This window comes from Cololabis saira, chromosome 15, assembly GCF_033807715.1.
Source record: "Cololabis saira isolate AMF1-May2022 chromosome 15, fColSai1.1, whole genome shotgun sequence".
Classification (NCBI taxonomy): domain Eukaryota; kingdom Metazoa; phylum Chordata; class Actinopteri; order Beloniformes; family Belonidae; genus Cololabis; species Cololabis saira.
This window is the reverse complement of record NC_084601.1, coordinates 30,209,802-30,234,618: the sequence shown is the minus strand read 5'-3', so window position 1 is coordinate 30,234,618 and position 24,817 is coordinate 30,209,802. Positions and strand designations below refer to the sequence as shown.

Below are 24,817 nucleotides of genomic sequence, written 5' to 3'. Positions count from 1 at the left end.
GCAACTTTTTTTAATTGAAGTAGTGTTGTTTTGTGTTTGTGCCATATTATGGGTTGGACATAAAACAAAATAAATCATGTTCATAAACAGAAAATACTTTGATCAGACTTTTACTTTGAAATTCCATCCGCGTCTTGTTTTGTCGGATCAAACCGGAAGTAGCCTGTTAGCTCCGAGCTGCAGGTTTCAGCTTCAAACCTTTTGTTGATGTTTTATAATACATCCATGCTTCAAACCTTAAAGTTGTTATTTGTGTGAACGTGTTTCACGGGGGCGACTGTTTCCAGGGAAACCGTCAATCATTCAGTGAGTGACGTCAGCGTTTCCACTCGACTGTTAGCTCCCAGTAAAGGTGAGATAATCGCACCTGTGGACATTAAATAAACTATAAACAAACATTTTGAGGAATATATCAGAAGAATGTTGTAGTTTTCTGTGTTCGAGCCGATCTGCGACCTTTAAAAGCTGCGTCCGCAGACAGTAGCCTATAAGAAGACTGGTGTTCTGCCAATACTTGCTACCTGCCGAGAAATGCTACTTTGTGGTTCTGCGCATGCGCACAGTCGATTTTCAAAGTTTGATTGGCACGTCCATGATTTCTTGCACGATGTAAAATTGATAACATGGGATGTTGAGTATTTGATCCTTCAAAATACACTACCCATGACATGAATTGCATTACACTTTGTGAACATTATACGATAAAGAGAAAAATTTTATTCTAAGGCTTTATTTGATATTCATTCAGTCATTCGCCTTTATTTAACCAGGCAGGTCATAAAAACACATTCTTATTTACAATGACGGCCACTTGGGGGGAAAGGAAGTGGTTTAGGGAGTAAAACACAGTAAAATTGTAGCTCTACAAAAGGTAGAAAACCATTAGGTAGCATTTTTTTGGCAAAGCAGCAGAAATTGGCAGAACACCACGCCAATCATTTCTTGCACCATTTAAAATGGATAATATGGGATGTTGAGTATTTGATCCTTCAAAATACACGACCCATGACATGAATTGCATTACACTTTGTGAACATTATACGATAAAGAGGAAAAAAAAACAATTGTAAGATAAGATAAGATAAGATAAGAAATCCTTTAATAGTCCCACAGAGGGGAAATTTCCAGATTACAGCAGCAAAGGGGATAGTGCAAAACACAAGAGGCATCAATATCACACAATAATAACAAAAACATTATAAACAGTATATACAATAATAATAATAAGAAGAAGGAGAATAAAAATAAGTAATAAGAAATACTAGTATATAAAAAAAAAAATAACAGATGGATATTTACAGATGTTATTTGCATAATTGCACGTTGCAGAGAATGATATTGCACATTATTTTCCGGTATGTATATTTATTGTCAGGTTGTTATGTTCTATGGCTTTATTTGATATTCATTCAGTCATTCGCCTTTATTTAGCCAGGCAGGTCATTAAGAACACATTCTTATTTACAATGAAGTCCTGGCAAGCGACAAGGATCACTTGGGGGGGAAAAGGAAGTGGTTTAGGGAGTAAAACACGACAAAATTGTAGCTCTACAAAGGTAGAAAACCATTAGGTAGCATTTTTTGGCAAAGCAGCAAAAAATGGCAGAACACCGGGACAACCCCTGTGTGATGTACACATTGGTGCTTGGTGTAATAAAGGGTCTGCATTGACGTCACTTCCCCACTGGACCACGCCCCCTTACTCGCACTGAGTGGCAAAAACGGCTCCAACTAAACTTAAACTTAAAATGTATTTATTTATATAGCACTTTGTTTATAAAGCACAAGTGCTTTACATTAAAAGAAAAAAAGAAAAGAAAAGAAAAAGAAAACTAGTATGGAAACTGTGGAAAAGACGGGATAACAGCCGATTATGGGCTTAAATTAAAGTCAGTTGGACTTGACAGTGACCCGTACAGTTACCCCAAGAACCAGTGGTCCATGGACATTAAAGAGCATATTGCAGGTTGGAGACCCCTGTGAATCAATGTGTAGGAAAATAATGTAGGAACTGAATTTTCATTGAAATACGCATAAATATATACTACAGTGACCTCTGGAGTTGTTTTTGTGAGAGTATTTTACTTCCGCATCTGAAAAAGCTGAACCGGGAGTGACGTCACACTGGGGAGCGCGGTGAATTCAACAATAGGAAAAATAATGGATCTTAATGTTAGTTGTGACACTGAAGAGGTTGTGAATGTGTATTCACACCAATATGACTAAGAACCCGTTAGTCCCCCCACGTTCTTTTGATTGACAGCTGAAACTCGCTTTTTAAAAGGCTGATTTATGGTTCCGCGTTACACCAACGCAGACCCTACGGCGTAGGTTACGCGGCGATGCACCGAACGCTGCGTGCGCCGCGTACCCTACACCGTAGGCTACGCCGTCGATTTTACGCGGAACCATAAATCCGCCTTTATTCACTGCAGCACCCGCCCGTGCGCTCCTGAAAGAAACTCCGAAAATAACTCCTTAAAAACGGGTGAGTACTTGTAATCTGTCTACGTTTGTACTTTCTAAACAGAAAACAGGCTTATTATCTTCTCTTTTTTTTTTAAAAGCATCCGAAATAGCCGTGTATTTTTAAAACCAAATACTCCCCTCCCTTCGTTTATAAAATAATTTGTATCCACATTACATCGTTGTTAAAAAAAAATAAAACCTTCCACACAGAACCGAAGATCTGCGTTTTCGACCACTTTCATAAGCACAGACCTGTAGATCATCTGGTCTTCCGGACTCCGGGCCGCCTCCGCGGCGCAGTTACCCCGGGATCCGCGCCTCCTCCTCGGGCAACGAGCTCGAGTTCCCCCCGGTGTCCGCCACGGAGCTGCCGCGTTAATCGACGCAGGGCTGCAGCAGGGCTGCGCAGCTTTCCCAGGACCCGCGTCTCATTCTCGGGAAACGAGCTCGACTCCCCCCGTGTCAGATCCATGGTCCCACCGCGGTGCTGCCGCGTTAACCGACGCAGCCCTGCTGCAGCCCTGCTGCAGCCCTGCTGCAGCCCTGCGGCGACGCCCTGCTGCGCGTCGCCGCGTACCCTACAGCGTAGGCTCCGCGTCGGTGTAATGGTGTCAAGAGCAGAGACCATTTATTTAATAAATAGCTTGGAGAACAGATGGTGGATCATCTGTAGAACTGTAGTAAACAAAGGTCGCACGTTAGACGTCAGAATCAGAGCAGATTCGTTGTTGTTTTGGAGCATAATGTGACGTTCGAAAACGCAAAACTCCGGTTGTCTCTGTTTACACCAGGTCTACACGCATCTACATAAACAGAGTTTTCAAAAATCTTCCCTTTGCCCGGAGTTTTTTTAAACATTCGTTTATTTGTGTTTTCATGTGGATGACAGGTCCAAACGTAGGAAAATATCTTGGGTTTAGCAGATAACCAGCTACGTGTGTACGGGGTCTGGGCATACAGATGGGGCAGAGCTGTGGAGACTGCTCCCTGGCGTGACGTCATATGACGCGGTGGTCGAAAAAAAGAGCGTTTGTACGAGCTTGGCTAAAATCAGCCACTTTTTCCTCTGAATAAGTGCCCTTATGTCTTGTAAAACATATTAAATCCTACATTAACTTCTCACATAGTCATTTTCACATAAGGTCAGGTATCATTTTTGAAAAAATTCTAACCTGCAATATGCTCTTTAATATTTGACCACAAATCCAGTTTCCTGTTATTTATATGTACTTAATTTCTACGCCGGGGAAATACACAAAGCAAAGCTCTAAGGCATACAAAAGTCTTCACACTTGGTCCTACTTCAAGGCAGGATTTGTTGGCGAAATTAAAGTGATGAGGACACCGAACTTTATGATTTGACCGTTTAACGTTAGCTACCCAAAAATCCAACATTACTTGATACAAAATGGTTACCACAAATCCACATTTGGTTCCTGGAATCCAGTTGTTTCTGGGAATTGCAGCGATCCATTTGTCTCTCTTAAGCTTATTTTTCGGTAGTCTGTAAAACGATAACTCTGATTTCTTGCTAAATCTAAAGAGTACAGACAATGACACAACAGCTCTTTCCCATTCTAGATGTTTTCCAGTTGCTCAAACTGAAAGTTTACGCTGCCATTCAGTCTTTCTGCCACTCAGTGGGCGAAACCCGCTGTGAAGTCGCATCTGTGACGTCATGCGCATTCCCTCTATTAGTTTATGTTCACCTGATGCTAATTAACACTTGTTTATATTCATTTTAAACAAAACTGTTCAAACATGCTCATTTTAAGTGTTAATTCCAACATGGCATCCATAATTGGTGTAGCCAGCGCTGAAACCAGGACCAGCAGAACTCGGCCGGTCTGCTGCTAGCCGCGGTGCAGCCCGGACGTCATGGGTGTGAAATGTAGCCATGGAGACCAAGTCTGTTTTTGGAACCAGATTGTAAATATGGGCCACTGCTCGGTTGTTGGGCTGGAAGGACGGGTCCTGGCAGGGGTGAAAGTAGGATAAAGTTCTTGTAGGAACTAATCCCCCACAGGCCCCACCTCAGACACAAATTCAGTGTTACAATTTAAAAATGACTATTATGCAGTAAGACACAGAGCATAATTTATTGCAAAACATTTATTTTCATGTAAGTAATTGCTCAAAAAGCCTTCCTGTGCGATCCGGATCTATATTTCTTTCCGGATCCCCGTTCCGGATTATCTGGTTTACTTTCACCCCTGGTCCTGGTCCAGGTCCAGGTCCTGGTCCTGGTCCTGGTAACTGGCAGGTTTCCCCGTCTTTCCCCCCCAGGAGCCTGAACCCGGCTGGATGTGGAGCGTTCGTGCTCTGCTCGGCTTCCTGGTGACCTCACGACCCGCGGCGGCGTTTGCTCCGGCGGGAACCTGCTTGCTGCCCGCCGCCGCGCCCGACGCCCTCGGGAGGAACCGCTGCCCTAGCAGACCGGCGTCCACCATGGCCCAGACCCTCAAGTACCTCGGGTGGGTACCGCTCGGTGGACTGACCCGAACTGACCTGAACTGACCCGAATTGACCTGAACTGACCCGAATTGACGATTTAAAAAATAAAATAAAATCACGATTTTTAAAAAATAAATAAAATCACGATTTAAAAAAAGAAAAAAAATCACGATGAAAAAAAATAAAATAAAATCACGGTTTAAAAAACACTATTTTAAAAAATAGAAAAAAATCACGTTTTAAAAAAATCCCAAAAAATCATGAGTTAAATGAAATAAAATCATGATTTAAATGAAATAAAATCATGATTTAAATGAAATAAAATCACGATTTTGAAAAAATTTAATTAAATCCCGATTTAAAAGAATAAAATAAAATCACGATTTAAAAAATAAAAAATAAAATCACGATTTAAAAAAAAAAAATTACCCGAATTGACCTGAACTGACCCGTTCTGACCCGCACTGACCCAGAACTGACCCGAACTGACGATTAAAAAAAAAAAATCACGATTTAAAAAAAAAAAAAAAAAAAAAAAAAATCACAATTTAAAAAAAGAAAAAAAATCACAATGAAAAAAAAAAAAAAAAATCACAATTTAAAAAACACTATTTTAAAAAATAGAAAAAAATCACGTTTAAAAAAAAATCCTAAAAAATTACGATTTAAAAAAAAAAATTATGATTGAAAAAAAATCATGATTTAAATGAAATAAAATCACGATTTTGAAAAAATTAAATTAAATCACGATTTAAAAGAATAAAATAAAATCACGATTTAAAAAATAAAATCACGATTTAAAAAAAAAAAAATGACCCTAACTGACCTGAACTGACCCGTTCTCACCCGTTCTCACCCGTTCTGACCGGTTCCCTGTCTTAGCCAGGAGGAGGCGCAGCGCATCGACGAGGAGCTCTTCAGCGACTACGGCTTCAGCGTGGACCAGCTGATGGAGCTGGCGGGACTCAGCTGCGCCGTCGCCGTCTCAAGGGTCAGACCGGTTCCGGGTTCCGGGTCGTCCGTCTGGACCCGACGGCCAGAGTAAAGACCTCCTCTCTCCCTGCAGGCGTACCCGCTGGCGTCGCTGCCCAGGGCCCGGCCGGCACTGCTGGTTGTCTGCGGACCCGGCAACAACGGGGGCGACGGCCTGGTCTGTGCCCGCCACCTCAAGCTGTTTGTGAGTGAGCGTCTGATTTAAGGGTTTTAGTTCTGGGAACCGTTTTCCTGACCTGAACGTCCTGCTGCAGGGGTACGAGCCCGCCATCCTGTACCCCAAGAGGCCCAGCAAGACCCTGTTCCAGGGCCTGACCACGCAGTGCCAGAAGATGGAGATCCCCTTCCTGACGGAGATGCCGGAGGTGCGGCGCCGACGGCTGAGGCGAGGGAACGCCGCCGCTTACGTAAGCTAACGTAAGCTAACGTCTTCACTCCCGTCTTTTCAGGCCGCCGTGGTGGACGAGGCCTACAACCTGGTGGTGGACGCCATCTTCGGCTTCAGCTTCAAGGGCGCCGTGCGAGAACCGTTCGGCGCCATCCTGGACGAGCTGAAGAAGATCACGGCTCCCATCGCGAGCATCGACATCCCCTCAGGTCAGAATCAGAGCCGTTTCACTACAGACTACAAGTGTCCAGAATCAGGTCCAGGTAGGGTGGGTGATATGTCAAAAAATATCACGATTTAAAAAAAATAAAATCACGAATTAAAAAAAATAAAATCACGATTTAAAAAAAAATCATGATTTAACAAAAAAGAAAAGAAATCACGATTTAAAAAAAAAATCACGATTTTAAAAAAAATAAAAAATAAAATTGCGATTTTTACAAAATAAAATAAAATCACGATTTAAAAAAAAAATGTAAAAATCACGATTTTAAAAAATTAAATAAAATCACGATTTAAAAAAAAAAAAGAAAAAAAATCACGGTTAAAAAAAAATTGTATCGCGATTTAAAAAATTGTAAATAAAATCACGATTTTTACAAAATAAAATAAATTTACGATTAAAACATTTTTTTTAAATCACGATTTAAAAAAAAAAAAATAAATAAAAAATAAAAAATTACCAACTTAAACAGAAAAAAATAAAACAGACAATAGATGTTCCTGATGGTGATAATAATTTAAAGAACGGCTAAAATTGAATTTAAATCCGTCCCACACATTAATAAAAACCAGGATAGCACTGAACCGTCGTCCTCGATGCAGAAATGGGACCAGAAAAACGCATCTTGAATGATTGTAGTTGTTTCAATAACTGAGGTTTTGCCAGTTTTTTCATTCTTGCCATTTACATTCGGTTCAGTAACTTCCTAGAAAGCCGGTTTGTGTAGAAAATCTTTCCTTGAAGCTCATGAAAGTAAAGATTTAATTGCACTCTGACAGCTGAACTAACCCCTGGCTGTTTGGCCCTCAGCTGCTCAGGCTGCTTCCTCTTCAGGGGACTAAACAGATTTGTTGTGTTACCACCCGACATGCGAACGGTTTCCGTGCAAACTTTCCAAATTACATGTTCTTGAGCTCGATCACTTACGAAGAATCCAAACCAATTCAACATAATTGATGTGGGATTTTATTTACGACCAACTCCGTTTGGCTTCAGCCGTCGCTCTCCGTGTCACTAATTGGCTCTGATTGGTTGGTCAGGTTGACGTTGTCACCAGGTCTCGTGACTCGATGCGTCAGCATAGAACTGCGGTTCCTAGAACGTGTCCCGGACCAGCAGTTCTCAACTGTTCTGGGGTCCCGGACCCCCGCAAGGTTTTGGTCAACTCTGAGGAGTCGTCTGTTTTCTTTTTCTGTTCCGGCGGCTTACTGTACTCATATTCTTCTTCTCTGTTTTGCTTTTTATGTTATTGCAACTTCTATCGCTAATTCAAACTTTGGAAGCTTCCTGCATATATTTCACAATAAAAGCATTTTTTTCTTATAATACAATAAAAGCATCTTAAATAAATGAAGGGTGTATAACACTGAAACTAGGAGGTCTTAATTTGAAAAGGATGTAGATGGTGTTATGTTGGTATTAACTGTGTCATGCAGTAACTTCAACAAAGCAAATGGCTGCAAGATTTATTATTAAAATACAATGAAATACCTTGTAAAGAGTAAAAGAAGGTCATGTGACACTCTGCCGTTTAAGTAGATAAAGGCATCGGTCACATTTGAGTAAAATAATAATCTATTTCTATAAATGTCAGAGGATCTTTTTTTAAAAATATATATTTTATTATCACGGACCCCTTGCAGTTCCACCACGGACCACTAGGGGCCCGCAGACCCGGTTGAGAAGCTCTTCACGATCTAATGTTGTCATATCGCCGACCCCGAGGTTACTAATGTGTGGTTCTGTGAATGAAGGGAGAACCGGTCTCTCTGGACCCAGGAGAAATAAAATCCTGTTTAAAAAATAAATAAATAAAATCACGATTTAAAAAAAAAAAAAAAAAAAAAAAAAAAATTAAATCACGATTTAAAAAGTAAATAAAAATAAAATCACGATTTTAAACGTCTCTGGACTAGGGCTGTTCGATTAATCGATTTTAAATCGTAATCGCGATTATGTAATTAGAACGATGTTAAAACGTGAAACTCGTAAAATCGATTTTTCACTTTTTTTTTTTTTACCTTGTCTGCACACATATTAATGATTGATACCATATTAATGATTGATGGAAATACCTCTCAATACCTGCGACAAGTGCCCCATGGGAGAGGCTCTTTAGTGTAGGAGGGGGCGTTGTAACATGCCACCGGGCATCCCTCAAGCCAGATGCGGTAGACCGGCTCGTGTTCCTTGCAAAAAACTTGCAAATGTGAATAGCAAATGTAATGACTGACATTACACACCTCTACCTCCTTCATGGGTTGCATTATTATTTAGCATGCAAAGACCCAGTTTAGTTTAATTAGAAAATGTCTTGTTTTATTTAATTGGAAATATAACTTACTGTATGTTTGCAAGTGCTGATTTGCTGATTTTATTTTTCAGAGATAAAACTTTATATTTTATTATATTTTTTTAAACTTTTTTTCAACTTATTTTACAGAGTTTTGCACTTTATTCATTCACTTTTGGTTTAATAAGAGCAAAGTTTGCACTTAAAGCCCAATGGGGCAAATGTTCAATAAAAAAACAGCATATTTGAAATCATTTCTTTGCCTTTTGTCAATTCACAAAATAATCGTAATCGTAATCGAAAATCGTATTTTGAGAGAAAAAAATCGAAATCGAACAGCCCTACTCTGGACCCGGGAGAACCGGCCTCTCCGGACCCGGCCAGCACCCTGACGTCTCTTTGGTTCTGTCTCCTGAAGGCTGGGACGTGGAGCGGGGCGGCGCCGACGGGATCCAGCCCGACACGCTCGTCTCCCTCACCGCCCCGAAGAAGTCGGCCTCCCAGTTCAAGGGCCGGTACCACTTCCTGGGGGGCCGGTTCGTGCCGCCGGGCCTGGAGAGGAAGTACCAGCTGAACCTGCCCCAGTACCCGGGAACCGACTGCGTGTTGCAGCTGTAAACCCGGCGCCGGCTTCTGGGGCTCGGCTCGGTCCGGGAGGGCTGTCTTGTTTACTTGGCACCGGCTGATGAAAATGTGAAAATAAAGACGTCAAAACTGAGTTTGAGGTCCGAGTTTACATTCCTGCCAGTTCTGCTTCCTGCAGCGGCGTCGTCATGGACTGCGTTTACATACAGTCAATAACCCTTTTAAAACCGGAATATTAGCAATAACCGGGTTTTGCACGGCCATGTAAACACCAATAACCCCTTTGAATAACCCGAATTTGCTTATATGCGGTTTTTAAAAACCAGAATATGACTACGTTTACATGCAGTCAAAATTCGGGTTATTGCTAATATTCCGGTTACTGAAAACATTCGGAATATTCCGTTTACATGCGTGAGCAAACAGGGTTATCCCTGTATACATGGTAATTAATCATTTGGGATATCTGGATCAAACCAGCAACGCACGGAGAACGTGATGACGCAATTACCATAATTTCAGTTTTTTCTTCCTGTATCCAAATTCAAAACAAATGCTGCTTCGCGCAACTTTTCGCTCACCTTCTTGTAAATCTCACTATCCCGGTACTTTCTACCGTCTACAAATGCCAAAATGTTCATATCCTTCATTACATTTATTAAGTGATTAGTCTCCTCCTCACTCCAAAAGTGTGGCGTGGTCTTGCGTTTCTCCATGTTTAGAAGTATTTACTGGACTCAAAAGACCAAGATTCCTTGCGAACAGAGCAACAATTCCTCCGTTAGGCTGTTGTTGTTGTTTTCTGCGCATGCTCTTTTCGCAAGGAATCTCAGACTTTTGAGTCCAGGAAGTTCTTATAAACACGGCGAAACGCAAGACCACCCCACACTTTTGGAGTGAGGAGGAGACTAATCATTTTATAAATGTAATGAAAGATATTGTAACGATTCACAGACCAGGCGGAGACGGCTCGTCGCTTCCACTTGCCAGTTTATTGCCAGGAAGGTATTGAACAGGGTTAGAGCCAAAAACAAAGAGCACAAGCAGACCAGAACTCGCACTTCCCGGGCTAATACCACTTCTATCACAACTTCAATTAGGACCCCTGAAGAAGAAACTAGGGGCTCAGCCCCCCCTCCCCTCTGCCCACCACCGGCTACCTTCATGACATCACGTGCAGTCCTGTGACAGGCAGAGAGACGAGAGAATTCAGGCTGATCTCCCCCACTTCATAACCCTCCCATATCAGGGTCGCTACAATATGAACATTTTGGCATTTGTAGACGGTAGAAAGTACCGCGATAGCGAGATTTACAAAAAGGTGAGCGAAAAGTTGCGCGAAGCAGGATTTGTAGGAACGCCAGACCAGATCAAGCTCCGCTGGAAGACGCTGGAAAAGGAGAACTACAGGGCCGAGAAACAAAACCACTTGTACTGGGCTGTTCATTATCCGCCGTGCTGCTGTTATTGTTGTTGTTTTGGATTTGGATACAGGAAGGGAATTGCATCATGATGTTCTCCGTGCGTCGCTGGTTTGATCGAGATATCCCAAATGATTAATTACCATGTATACAGGGATAACCCTGTTTACTCACGCATGTAAACGGAATATTCCGAATGTTTCAGTAACCGGAATATTAGCAATAACCCGAATTTTGACTGCATGTAAACGTAGTCATGTATACAGACCCAAACGGGTCACAGGGGGCAGAACCACCAGCAGAAACGGGTCAAAGGAGTTAAAAAGGGGGGAAAAAAAGCTCAAATAAATAAAGAAACCGGTCCGGGTCAGAAAAACCCAAAACCACCAACAGAACAAACCCAAAACATCCGTCAGGTTTTCCTCCGTTTTATTAGCACATCGTTAAATGTGGACGTACAGCGAGCAGTGAGGGTGATGCAGAACCAGAGTCCAGAGTTCAGTTCGGGTCGGGTCGGCGATGTTGGGAAGAACCCGTCTCCAGGAGGTTCCGGGTCTCAGATGTGCGACGACGACGTTCACAAAGTGGCTCATTGATGCGTAACGGGTTCTTAAATAAGTGCAGAACATGCAGAACCATATGTACGGTGCTGGTACTGGGCTGGTACCGGGCTCGGACAAGCAGAACCACATGTATGGGGCTGGTACTGGGCTCGGGTCGGGTCGGGGGGCGTGAGTGGTGCTGGTGGAGCTAAAGGACGGTCTGGAGATGGGGGGGGGGGGTCGGTTCTGGTCCGGGTCGGTGTCATGCAGGACGGCGGCCGGAGGAGCGGGTCCGGTCCTGGGGGGGCCTGGAGACAGAGACAGGGTTAATACTTACAGCAGAACCCGGTTCTGGTGGTTCTGATTACAATCACAATGAAACTAGAAACAGAAGTTCTGGTTGGTTGGAAGATTATTATTATTATTATTATTATTATTATTATTATTATTATTATTATTATTATTATATTAATATATCAAATATTATTTAATATGCATTTAATATTTAATAATCTAAATGTATTAATATTTAATATTTCAAATATTATATTAATATTTATTATATAAATTTTCTTTAATATTTTTATTATATTAAAATTTGTTATTTCAGTCTGTGGGTGACTGTCAATAGTAAGTAAATGTTGTTTAAATATTTATTTGGTTCCAAAATGTTTTTTATTTTATTTTATTTACTTCCGGTCAAACAGAATCCAGTGTAAACTCTCCAACATTTGATAAACACGTGACCTGAGGATCTTTTAATTGGTTTGAATTAGATTGGTAAAGGGACGCAGTCGTGTTCGTCCCAGAAACTCTGTTATCAGCAATGAATCAGCGATCAGTATCGTGACTCGTATGTTGTTTTAATCTAATGTGATCGGACAATTCATTCGCCGTGTTTTTTAGAAAATCAAACTGAACTACACAAACCTACGGAAGAGTATTAGGGCCATGCAGGAGAAAAAATATTTGAGAGGGGAAGATTATTTTTATTGTGCAATAAAGTCGAAATTTCAACTTTATTCACGAAATTTTGACTTTTTTCTCAGCATTTTGACTTTTTTCTCGAAATTGTACTACTTTCTCGAAGTGCATAATGAAAAAAAAATCTTTATTTTTATTTTTCTCCTGGCCGGCCTTAATGCTCTTCCGTAGGTTTGAACGGGACGTAATCGGATGGTTCTGGATACAAAATCCTCATCAGACCAAAGATTTCTTCACATTTAAAAGCATGGATGATCAATACCGATCAATAACGATCAGAGAAGCTCGGCTGACCCCCCCACCATGAAAGGGTTCCCCAGGTCTCGTACCTGTGCTATTCTCCGACCTGCACCCCGGCGCAGTTGTCCTTGCTCTCCGAGGCGATGGCAAGGTACTCAGCATTTCTGGGGGGAGAGACGGAGAAACAGGCCGTCAGTCGCCGGGGCAACGGCAGCCTCCATCAAAGGGAGGTGGGGCGGAGGGATGAAAGGATGAGGGTGTGATGCTCTTGCACTTACGGGAGGAGGGAGGTTTTGGTTCAGACTAGAGGAGGACGACACCATGAGGAGTTGATGGGGGGCGTGCAAACAGACGGGGGGGGGGAAGACACAAACAGACACAAACAGACAATGACACTGAGGACAATAGAGGGAGGATGCAGCGGCGGTGGAAGCGGTTCACAGGGGGGGGGCACTTCGTCGTCATGAACACCCCCCCAGGTCAGTTCTGGAGGGACGACGGTTCGACCCAAACATCACAAACACGTTAGAACAGAGATCTAAACATTTATGACATTTCAGTCCCGCTACGACCACAGGGGGCGTGGCCTCGGTGAGTCGCCTGCAGAGAATATTCACTAAAAAACAGCAATTCTTTAACGAACTCTTATTTTACTTTGGCGAGCCGCTTAATCCCACCGGCCGCAATTAAAAATAATAAATAAATAGATGATAAAATGACCACATGACTGTAACATGAGATGCAGGAGATGAGATAGAAGTGTGTGTGTGTGTGTGTGTGTGTGTGTGTGTGTGTGTGTGTGGTGGGGGGGGCGGCAAGACACCTTGGAGAAGCATTTTCAGTTTGTTTTGACACTAAAGACTTTCATTCATTCACTCATTCATTCGTTCATTCACTCACTCATTCATTCATTCACTTATTCACTCATTCATCCATTCACTCTTTCATCACTCATTCATTTATTAATTCATTCACTCATTCATTTATTCATTCACTCATTCAATTAAATTCAATTTAATCTATATAGCGTCTATCACAACTCATTCAATATTCATTCAGTCACTCACTCATTCATTCAATCATTTATTTATTCATTCATTCACTCATTCATCCATTCGTCTATTTATTCATTCACTCATTCATCCACTCACCCATTCATTCCCACCATTAATTCACTCATTCATTTATTCATTTGTTTATTCATTCACTCATTCATTCATTCAGACAGGTCCCTGGTGGGCGTTCCTGCAGGTTCCTCGGTCGTTCCTCGGTGGTTCTACCGTGTTTGTCCACTTGGGGCCCAGTTGGAGTTTACGTATCTGAGATCCACATTTGCCCGTTTCCCGCCCGGTTCGTCCACTTCATGTTCGGCCCAGATAGGTTTCCCATGAAGGACCCGTAACACCGAGACCACATGGGACCTGGGAGCCTCACCAGCAGCCCACGTTGCTCCGAGGTGGGGGCCGCAGGGACGCACCAGCGGGGACGAGTCGTAGAGGGAATACTTACGCCGCCTCTCGTAGCGCTTCCTCGCCGGCGGCCGCTATCTTCCTGTAGCAGTATATCATCTCTATGAGGAGCCAGACCTGCAGGCCGATGATGGACACGTACATCATGACCTCCGACACGATGGAGGCCGTCCCCCTGGTGGCTGCGCACAAGAAGTCAGGAGATCAGAGTCACAGAAAACACCCGGCGGCCATACGATATTGTAGCCAACTCGTGCTACCGGGGTCAGCCGACAGGTATGAGGACACGAGGTTTAGCAGAGAAATGGTTGACTTTATTCGTCACCAGAGACGTATACACACATATACACACATCACGACAGCCTTTGTGTCCGGGTCTCAGACAGCTCCGTGTCTTCACACTCTACAGACCCCCCCGGGACAATCAGCCCACTCCTTAGCCCACACCTGAGCACAGGCAGGGAGGAGAGATTGATTGGACACACCTGTGCCCAATCAGCTGATCCAGCCCGCGCCATCTGTGCGCTACTCCCCCGCAGACCACGCCCAATCCTCCACCCTGCCACTGATATACATTGGGAAGGGATATATAGGATATACGTTGGGAAGGGATATACAGTATACGTTATACACTGGGGAGATATATATACGATATAAGTTGGGAAGGGATAAACGATATATGTTTTGAAGGGATATACGAATATATACGTTGGGAAGGGATATACGTTGGGAAGGGATATACGATATATGTTTGGAAGGGATATACGAATATATACATTGGGAAGGGATATACGTTGGGAAGGGATATACGAATATATACGTTGGGAAGGGATATACGTTGGGAAGGGATATACGATATATGTTTGGAAGGGATATACGAATATATACATTGGGAAGGGATATACGTTGGGAAGGGATATACGAATATATACGTTGGGAAGGGATATACATTGGGAAGGGATATACGATATACGTTGGGAAGGGATATATACGATATACGTTGGTAAGGGATATACGATATAATTTGGGAAGAGATATATGTTGGGAAGGGATATACGATATACGTTGGGAAGAGATATACGATATACGCTAGGAAGGGATACATACGATATACGTTGGGAAGGGAAATACGATATATATATACGTAAGGGTAAGGGATATACGATATATACATTGGGAAGGGATATACGATGTACGTTGGAAAGGGATATATAGGATATATACACTAGGAACGGATACATACGATATACGTTGGGAAGGGATATATACAATATACGTTGGGAAGGGAGATATGCTGGTAAGGGATACATACGATATACGTTGGGAAGGGATATATACAATATACGTTGGGAAGGGATATATGCTGGTAAGGGATACATACGATATACGTTGGGAAGGGATATATATATACGATATACGTTGGGAAGGGATACACATTGGGAATGGATATACAATATACGTTGGGAAGGGATATATACAATATACGTTGGAAAGGGATATATACAATATACGTTGGGAAGGGATATACAATATATATGTTGGGAAGGGATATACGATATATATGTTGGGAAGGGATATACGATATACTTTGGGAAGAGATATAGAATGTATACGTTGGGAAGGGATATAGGTTATACGTTGGGAAGAGACATACAATATAAGTTGGGAAGGGATATACGATATTGTGGCAGGTTGGAGTGGCTGCAACCACTCAGCAATCACACAGGTGTGTCCCATCAGCCTCTCCAACCTGCCAGCCTTGATAAAGAGGACTGAGAGACTCAGGAGGAGGCTGCTGCTGAGGAGCTGTGTGTGTTTCTGCACGTTTTGGGTGAGAAATAAAAGGGTCTGAACGAAACTCTGTGTCCTCTCCGTCCTTCGGTCGGGCCCCCGTGGCACGCACCTTGCCACACTGGCGCCCAACGTGGGGCTTCGAAGGACGGACGAGGGGGGGGCATGGAGCGGGCCCTGGACGCGCTCGCCCGGGCCATGGCGGGCATGGCGGCCGCCTTCCGGGACCAGGGCGAGCGGCAGCTGGCCGCGATAGAAGCCCTGGTGGCCGCGGGGCGACCTATCCCTGCACCCCGTCTGAGGGCCGCCGCAGCAACGCGGGAGGAGCTGGCGGCGCCGCAGCTGAGAGGCCGGGAGGCAGAAGCTGCGGGCCGCCAAGCGACGGCTCCCGAGGCGGCGGGACCCGCGGAGCGGCCCATCCCTGCACCCCGTCTGAGGTTTGCCGCGGCAGCGCTGGTGGCGCCGCAGCTGGGAGGCCGTGAGGCAGAAGCTGCGGGCCGCCAGGCGACGGCTCCGGGGGCGGAGGCGGAGATGGAGGCGGAGGCGGCGTTGGCTGGGAAGGCGGCTGCGGAGGCGCAGCCGCAAGCGACGGCGGAGACGGGGCCGGACCAGCAGCCCGCGCAGGGCTGCGTCGCGGAGGGGAAGGAGGCGGTCGTGCGCGCGCCGTGTGGCCCGAGGCCACCATGGGCCCGGCCCCGAGCGCATTTTCCACGGCGGGAGAGCCGACGCCGGGGACGACCCCCACGACGGGACCGCAGGTCAGGCCGACGCCGAGGACAACCCCCACGACGGGGCCGCAGGTCAGGCCGACGCCGAGGACGACCCCCCGACCAGGAAGGCCCGGGGGGTTCTGGGCTTCCTCTCCAGCTCCGAGGGGGCGGGGGGGGGAGTATGCTCGGCCGGACAGACCCCGGCTCGAGGTTGGCGTTGGGGGTGTGTGGCAGGTTGGAGTGGCTGCAACCACTCAGCAATCACACAGGTGTGTCCCATCAGCCTCTCCAACCTGCCAGCCTTGATAAAGAGGACTGCGAGACTCAGGAGGAGGCTGCTGCTGAGGAGCTGTGTGTGTTTCTGCACGTTTTGGGTGAGAAATAAAAGGGTCTGAACGAAACTCTGTGTCCTCTCCGTCCTTCGGTCGGGCCCCCGTGGCACGCACCTTGCCACAGATATACATTAGGAAGAGGGTCTCATTTGCTTAGCAGTGACATGAGAACCCATGTGGGCCGATGACCTCGACCAAAGCAGCTGTGTAAATGGCAAACAGAATGGACCCCAGCACCGAGCCGTGAGGAACCCCCGTGGAGAGGCGATGGAAAAGGGACGCCTCGCCTCACCAGGAAACCGCGAATGACTACCGTGAGATACGATTTTGACCAAAAGAGTCAGTTCTCTTCTTTGTTTGACTCATAGCAGATATCTCAGGACTCTCAACAGGCGCCCCAACCCGGTATTCCTATTTTAGTACCAAAGGGACCTGCTGGATGCCAGGGTAAGCACTACATCATACTTTACTGTGTCTGGAATAAAGATTAGCAAGGAAATACTGTCGTAATTGAGCTTGTGGAACTGATTACCTTTGGCCACCACGCTGAGTTGGACCACCTTGTCCACGACGACTTTACATTCATATATCCCGTAGTAGAGGACGCGGTTGAAGAAGCAGCGGTAGGTGCCCGAGTCGTTGAAGGTGACGTTGAGTAAGTAGATGGATGCGTCCTGGATGTCGTTGCTCCTTTTGCTTCCGTTCCAGTCGATGCGGTCCATGAACATCTCGCTTTCGATGGTGGGGCCGTTTTCGTTATAGTTGTAGATCTGTCACCACAGAGAAAAAACAAGAGCCTGTCACTTCTACAGTTTGAGAGCTCAACCCGTTTCTGGACAACCATTCATCTGCTTCCTAAAGTGAAGCAAGAGAAAAGTACATCCCTTCCGAAGTATCTGGGTTAATTTCCTGTCACGTGACTCAGCTTCCGCCAGGCTTTAGGGGTCAGACAGATGTCCTCACAGGGATATAAAGGAGTTTGTGGTTCACTCAACGACTGGAAGGTGTCCAGGTACCACATCATGACCCCTCCACCACTGTGCTTAAGAGTGAAGTGTTTGGTTGGATCCAAACTTGATGCTGGACATTAAGACCAAACAACTCCACTTCGGTCCCATCTGAATGATATCGTACCAGCAGTCTTGTGGTTTGATCAGATGGTTTTTAAACCTCGGTTTGTCAGAAACAGAGAAGAATGACAGCGGACTGGCAGGGGAGCTGACAGCTGACTAGACACAAGCGTTAACGTTCAGGTCGGAGAAGTTAAAGTACAATAAGCACAAAACAAACCTCCTGTAAGGAGAACCCAGACCTACTGAAACCCTAGACCAGAACTCTTGAAGTCCACTCCTCGAAGGCTGCTGCGCTGCACATTTTAGCTGGTCATCCAGGTCCACACAAGCCTTTCGTTGGTCCATTAACATCCAGGCCAGCCGTCCTCGAGGACTCCCTAATATGATGGACGGCTACAGCCACTTCTCTAAAGTCCTTGCTGGTGTCTTTCCTCTTTGGCAGTGTGTTAACACGTACCTGCATGCTCTAAGCCAACAAACAGCCAAAATGTTTCTTATAGGGGTGCTCGCACACCGGATCACCAGAGTCCTCTGGTTGAATCTGTCAGGACCTTTCCAGGTGGACCAGGTGGACCAGCCAGACCACCAGCCGTCGGGACAGCGAGCCGGAGACTGAAACCCCTCAGAAAACATCTAGGAGACGTCACAGAAGGGTTGTCCAGTTCTTATCGGTCTCATGAGATGGTCCTGGTACCCCTTTCCACCAGTACAGAACATCCCAAACTGACCTTTCACTAAGCCCCGCCCCTCAAAAACACCTGAGCCAATAGTTGCTGAGAACCAGTCCTATAGGGACCTGGGGCCTCATTTATAAAAGAGTGCGTAGGATTCATACTAAAAGTGCACGTAAACCCAAAAGCCGAATTTTGGCGGGCGCAAAAAAAATCCGGATTTATAAAACCGTGTGCACGCACACTTGCACGCAATGTTCGCTTTATAAATCACAGTCCAGCTGGAAGGTTGCGCAGGTGAATTCGCCTCATATCCCACCCTCCACACGCCCACTTCATACCATAAATGGGCAATGCAAAGTAGTTCATGACTGTATTTGCATATAAATGAGCCTGCTGAGCATGCGCAGCGGCTTCCTGCAGCCTGTTTGGGCGTCAGGATGAATGAGACGTGTCGAGCCACCGTGCCACTAAATTTCACGGAGACTGAGATCGATGAGGTGGAGGACAGGAAAACGACATTATTTGGTGGTCACAGTAAAAGTAGAAAAAGTATATAAATAGTATAAAATAAAGCGAGTGAGTGGCAGCACGCCGTGAGTGCCACGGCGCAATTTCAACTGGGGATAGGGTGCGCGTCGCCGCGTACCCTACGGCGTAGGCTCTGCGTCGTTTTAACGCGGAACCATAATTTAGGCTTACGCCCGCGTGTAAAGGTTTCACGCGCGCGTAAAACTCAGCGCGTAAAAATCTGTGTCCCTTTAGGGGCTCCGTAGAGCCCCTAAAGGCTCTACGGAGCCCCTCATTTGTTCTGTCCTCAGTCACTCTATGGTTGGAAGTGGTGAGTGACGAGGAGGTTCCCGGCGTGTCCTCCACCGCGGCTGCAGCTCCAGCAGCAGCAGAGTCCTGACTGACACTGTGCTTCACACACAGAGGGACACGATCAGCGCTAGGGCTGTTCGATTTTGCCCAAAAATAAAATCTCGATTTTTTTCTCTCAAAATCCGATTTTCGATTACGATTACGATTATTTTGTGAATTGACAAAAGGCAAAGAAATGATTTCAAATATGCAGTTTTTTTATTGAACATTTGCAGTGGTGGACAGTAACGGAGTAAATTTACTTGAGTACTGTACTTAAGTACATATCCAGAGGATTTGTACTTTACTTGAGTATTAGATTTCTTTGGTACTTATTACTCTTACTTGAATACATTTCCAAGACAAATATTTTTACTTTTACTCGAGTAAATTTCTAGGAAGGCTGAAAAGTACTCGTTACTTTCAGGTCTGCTCTTTTTTCTTCTTCCCTAAAATCCTATTGGACACAAGCTGTTTTTGTCAAAGGAGGAGACCAATCACAGTGCACGCTCTCCACTGGGATGTACGTAAAGCGGAAATACGTCAAGCCTCCTCAAAACGATACCGCCAAAGTAGCCTGCGTTTGTCAAGACAGACAACAATGGCTACGCCTGCGTCAGGAGAAGAAAGACAATCCGCTGAGTCGTCTGAGTCTGATAATGAGCCGGACTCGGAGCAGGGACTTTCACAAAATCCTTGGCCGTATCTCAACTCAATGTTTGAGTTCGACAGAATAAAAAACGAGGGCACAGAAAAACCACAGACATTTATTTTCAAATGTTTATTGTGTCTGCCAAAGCAGAACTACCTCTCTGCTTTCAACAACTCAACATCGAATTCTCAGAAACAAGATCCTTAAATTAATTTAGAAAAAATGTAGTAATTTACTGATGTGGAAAATAAGAAATTTACTCTTACTCTTACTTTTACTTAAAGTAAATTTAAAAGCATTTACTTTTGGATAGTTAAGTACCTTTAAAAGCAAGTACTTTTCTACTCTTACTCGAGTAATATTTTGACTGAGCTACTTTTAGTTGTAACGGAGTAAATTCTGACCAGTAGTATTTGTACTCTTACTCAAGTACTGGGGTCGAGTACTCTGTCCACCTCTGCCAGCGCTATTATATTATAAGTCTGATATGTGATGACATTATTAAGAATATGACATGAATCCGGCTTCATTTCACCATCTCACCGCCTGCGTCGCCAGTTCCCCACATCTTAAGTATGTTCCTACGGGAGGGTCAGGGTTGGCGTAGGGATACGCACATTTTTCGGTTAGTTTTTTCTTTTGAAATCCCAACCTTTGCGTAGAAGGTAGCTTGCGCATCTTTCAAGCCCTGTTTTGTGCGCAAGCAAGCTTTATAAATGAGGCCCCAGAACTCTCAGTTCCACCTGGATATGAGGAACCTTCATCTTTGGGGTTCTTGTGGTTTATTGGCCGTGCTGGACCCGTCCAGGGTCTCCTCTGGGACCGGCCTGACTCAGGACCGGATGGATCTCCCTTCCGCTCGTTTGTGCTGACCTCAGACTGAAAACACTCAACGTTTGCACTCACGTGAATGAAGTCGGTCTCCCCGTCGGGCCGGAAGTACCAGTCGACGGTGGCGGATCCCTCCACCTCCAAGCGCCTCTTGCAGGAGAGGCAGCCCATCTTGAAGCCCTTCCCCACCACGGCCTCGGTGTCGGACTCGGGCTCTGCGCAGGCGCCGTCGCACCGGCACACTGTCGACAGAACAGACTCCCATCAACCCTCGGGGTCGACACTGTAAACCGGAGTGGCGGCGGCTGGTCGACTCACCGAACAGGGTGCAGAGCAGGGAGGCCAGCAGCAGGTGCGCAGGCGCCATGTTTCCACCGAGGGACGGGCCTCGAGGACCCAGATCTGAGCTGTTACTGGCTGAAAGTTAAAACCCGTTTATGGGTGAGGGGCCGACTGGAGTCACGGGTCAGCGCCTTGCAGCTAGCGTAGCAGCCAAACTCGCATCAGGAAGTGCATTTGTCAGCATGTCCGACCTGGACACCTCTCTAGTCTCTACAGGATCCCGTCCAGGACTGGAATTATTGCCAGAAATGATTATTGCTGCTATCCCCCCTCCTCTCTACCTCTATTAATTATGCAACGATCCAGATATGTGCCCCCCCCAGACACATCAACACCCTGAGATTTGATTACGGTCGTCCCTGAGGTCCTGATGTGGGAAGCACTCAGCGATCATTAGACCTCTGCAGCAGCTGAGGGCTCCGAGGATAAATGTGTCTTCATGAAGGCAACATGCTACGGATCAGAGCAGAAACATCCAACTGCTGCATCTGTGGAGGATTTATCATTATTTATTCATTTGCATGCTCGAGGATAGGATTAAAATAGCTACCTCGTGAAGGCTACCGGTTCTAAACGGGTACCAGAGTCCGGGATCCTGAGATCAGGGCCTGCCTCCCTGGAAGCGCGTCCCCGGCGGAAAACGCGCACCGTCTCCTCTCTCCTCCTCCGCTGTAAAACCTGGATTTGCACCTATGTGATTGTGATGATGCCGCGACGCCTCGTTTCCGCGGGCATCGCAGGTTAAAGGATGATCCGATGATGCGGTTCTGGTTCCTGCTTCAGGGATTCAGGGATGCTGCAGATATATGTCTATATGTCTATGGCTGCAGATGCACTGCGGTAAAAACCCGCGGCCGTGCGCGCGGGGCTGAGCAGGTGCCGCGGCGCGTTCGCGAGGACCGCCTCTGAAACGGGGGGGGGGGGGGGGTCATCCTCAATCATTAGACAATCTGATCTGATTTGATTTGATTTGATTTTGTAGATGTAAAAGACAACAATTAAAAGAGAAGATAAGAAAACAAAACAAAGCAAACAAAAAAAAACAATTTCATCCTTTAACACTTAATTTTTAATCTTAATTCGCATGTGCAAAAAGGAGTAGGAAGAAGTGTAAATTTATTTAATCCTACCCGCATTCACTAATCATTTATTTTTATTTATTTTTTATTGCATTTTTATATTTTCGATCATATACATACATACATATAACACAAAACGCCCACATCTCAATTTCCAATAAAAAATTAGGTCAGTCAAAGTCCATACACACCAAGACATATTTCATAGTGCTATAATCATGCCAAATATTCTAACCAAAAATTCTACTTATTGCACTAATTGAAAATACCAGATAGTAGCCTACTACCATAATAATTAAATAGTTAAATAGTCTTACCATACTTCATGATGAAGGGGACATATAAAAAAAAAGTAGGAAACACTTGATGTCATATTTTTCCTATCCTAAGTTGGGGCTGGTTAAAGAACCAAAAATGATATCCAAACATATACCCTCAAAACAAAACGGAAACAAAACCCAAAACCTGACAAAACAAACAGACATAAACGGTGGGAAACCCCACTTAAAACAAACAAGACAACAAAACAACACAAACCATTGCACTCAGATCTTATCATTGTCACTATGCCTTACATTGACCTACGAAGTTCTTAAAGTCAAATTCTATATGATATTGCCATATTTTTTAAAAAGTCTGAGGATCTGCCTTTACTCTTGTAATAAATCTAATCTAATCATTTATTAAAAAGTATTTATAATAACTAACTATACTATAATTATACTCACACACATACCTATATATACATACACATAGTTGAGTATTTCTATATATTTGTACACACATGCCCATATAAATATTGATATAAATATACTTATTTACATCATACTATCTCTATATTAACTCCATCTGCTCTATATCTATATATATCTACACACACATACATACATACATACATACATACATACATACATACATACATATATACAGATATTATATCTGTATGCATATATCTGAGATATATATACATATGCATACATAGACATATAACCAAATCTACCCATTCACCCAATATTATTTTAATAATAATAATAATAATAATAATAATAATAATAATAATAATAATAATAATAATAATAATAATAATAATAATAATAATCATTAATAATTATTATTAATAATAATAATGGTTATTTTCCCTGACAGGGTGTACTGGGCCTTTAACTGGACGGAACCGTGCTGTCAGCGGACGAACCGGGTCATTCAATAACATGTAATAACCCCCCCGTGATGCGCGTGCGCGTGGATGCTGTTTTCCAGGTCCATCAGCTGGACCTCCGCGCACGCGCAGCTAAAAGAGCCGCTGTGCTGCGTTCGCTTTCAGCTGGGAAGTCGGAACTTCTCATAACCGTTCTTTAACAGAAGTCGGAAGTCGGATTTCCCTCCTTAAAAAGTCTTAAATTCCATTTTTGTTAAAATAAGGCCCTTTTTAAATGTCTTAATTTGTCTTAAATCTCAACCCAAGGGTCTTCATTTTAGAGGGAATGTATCCAGTCATTATTAAAAAGTTTATTTCATCGTTTTGAGGAAAATCTCCTGCGGAGGTTCTAAATCTGTGTTGCCAGGTTGGGCAAGTTTCAGCCCAATTGGCAAGGCAAGGCAAGTTTATTTGTATAGCACAATTCAACACAAGGTAATTCAAAGTGCTTTACATCAACATTAAAAGCAGCAAGACACAATTAAACAGTAAATAACAAATAAAGTGAAATGAAATGATAAGAAAAGAGGTAAAATAATAAAAAGCACAAGTTGTTAAAAAGTAAGGGCAGTATAGTACAGCAGGTAAGTATTTAATTTAAGAGTACGCTTCAGTAAACAGTAATGTTTTTAGGCCTGATTTAAAGGATCTACAGTTGGAGCAGACCTCAGGTCTACAGGAAGTTTGTTCCACCGGTGAGGAGCAGAATAACTGAACGCTGCCAATTGGGCTGAAAAATATATATTTGGGATGCTTTTCCTTGTTTTTACTAAATATTTAGGAGAAATTATTAACAAAAAGGTTTCCATTACAGCAGAGAAAAGTAGAAACGTACACAATAAACTCACTGATATTTGATTTATTTAATTGTAGTCTTTGTTTGGAGCCTGAACTTGTTTGTGGGGCTATTTAGTGTATTTCAGAAGCTTGAAATTTATAACGCATTTAATAATTTATGGTTTTAATGTAGAGAATGTGTGATTCGGGCTGGTTTTTCATTATTTTAGTGGGTTTTACATCCCATTTTGGCTGGAACCTGTCAGATCTGGCAACCTCGACCTCAGTGTTGGATTTCTTAGTGACTTGTCCTTTTGGTCCTAAATCTTCTCTGAAAATAGTATTAAAAAGTCTTAAATTTAACTCTGTAAAACCAATAAACCTGATTCTGAACTATAACCTGATAGGCGAGTTGGCGTTTCCTATTTCCGAGGCGCGG

The 24,817-nt window shown here is 44.1% G+C and overlaps 2 protein-coding genes across 3 annotated transcripts; one reads left to right on the top strand and one right to left on the bottom strand.

Moving 5' to 3' along the window:
- Positions 1 to 226: 226 nt before the first annotated feature.
- On the top strand, positions 227 to 9,492 carry naxe (NAD(P)HX epimerase). Its single transcript, XM_061741317.1, has 7 exons — positions 227 to 352; positions 4,756 to 4,943; positions 5,806 to 5,914; positions 5,990 to 6,100; positions 6,171 to 6,281; positions 6,366 to 6,513; positions 9,239 to 9,492. Exons 2-7 carry the CDS (start codon positions 4,774 to 4,776, stop codon positions 9,436 to 9,438), a joined length of 849 nt encoding a protein of 282 aa, XP_061597301.1. The 5' UTR covers positions 227 to 352; positions 4,756 to 4,773; the 3' UTR covers positions 9,439 to 9,492.
- A 1,443-nt stretch (positions 9,493 to 10,935) lies between these two features.
- Positions 10,936 to 22,213, bottom strand: scn1bb (sodium channel, voltage-gated, type I, beta b). Of its 2 annotated transcripts, XM_061741325.1 has the most exons (7): positions 21,875 to 22,213; positions 21,301 to 21,777; positions 21,058 to 21,224; positions 17,427 to 17,664; positions 14,102 to 14,243; positions 12,682 to 12,756; positions 10,936 to 11,676 (listed from the first exon to the last, which is right to left on the bottom strand). In XM_061741325.1, the coding sequence occupies exons 2-6, from the start codon at positions 21,347 to 21,349 to the stop codon at positions 12,687 to 12,689; spliced, it is 666 nt and encodes a 221-aa protein (XP_061597309.1). In that variant the 5' UTR covers positions 21,350 to 21,777; positions 21,875 to 22,213; the 3' UTR covers positions 10,936 to 11,676; positions 12,682 to 12,686. The 2 variants fall into 2 exon arrangements, with proteins under 2 accessions (XP_061597309.1, XP_061597308.1); XM_061741324.1 differs by having other exon boundaries at positions 21,301 to 22,213.
- Between the last annotated feature and the right edge of the window lie 2,604 nt (positions 22,214 to 24,817).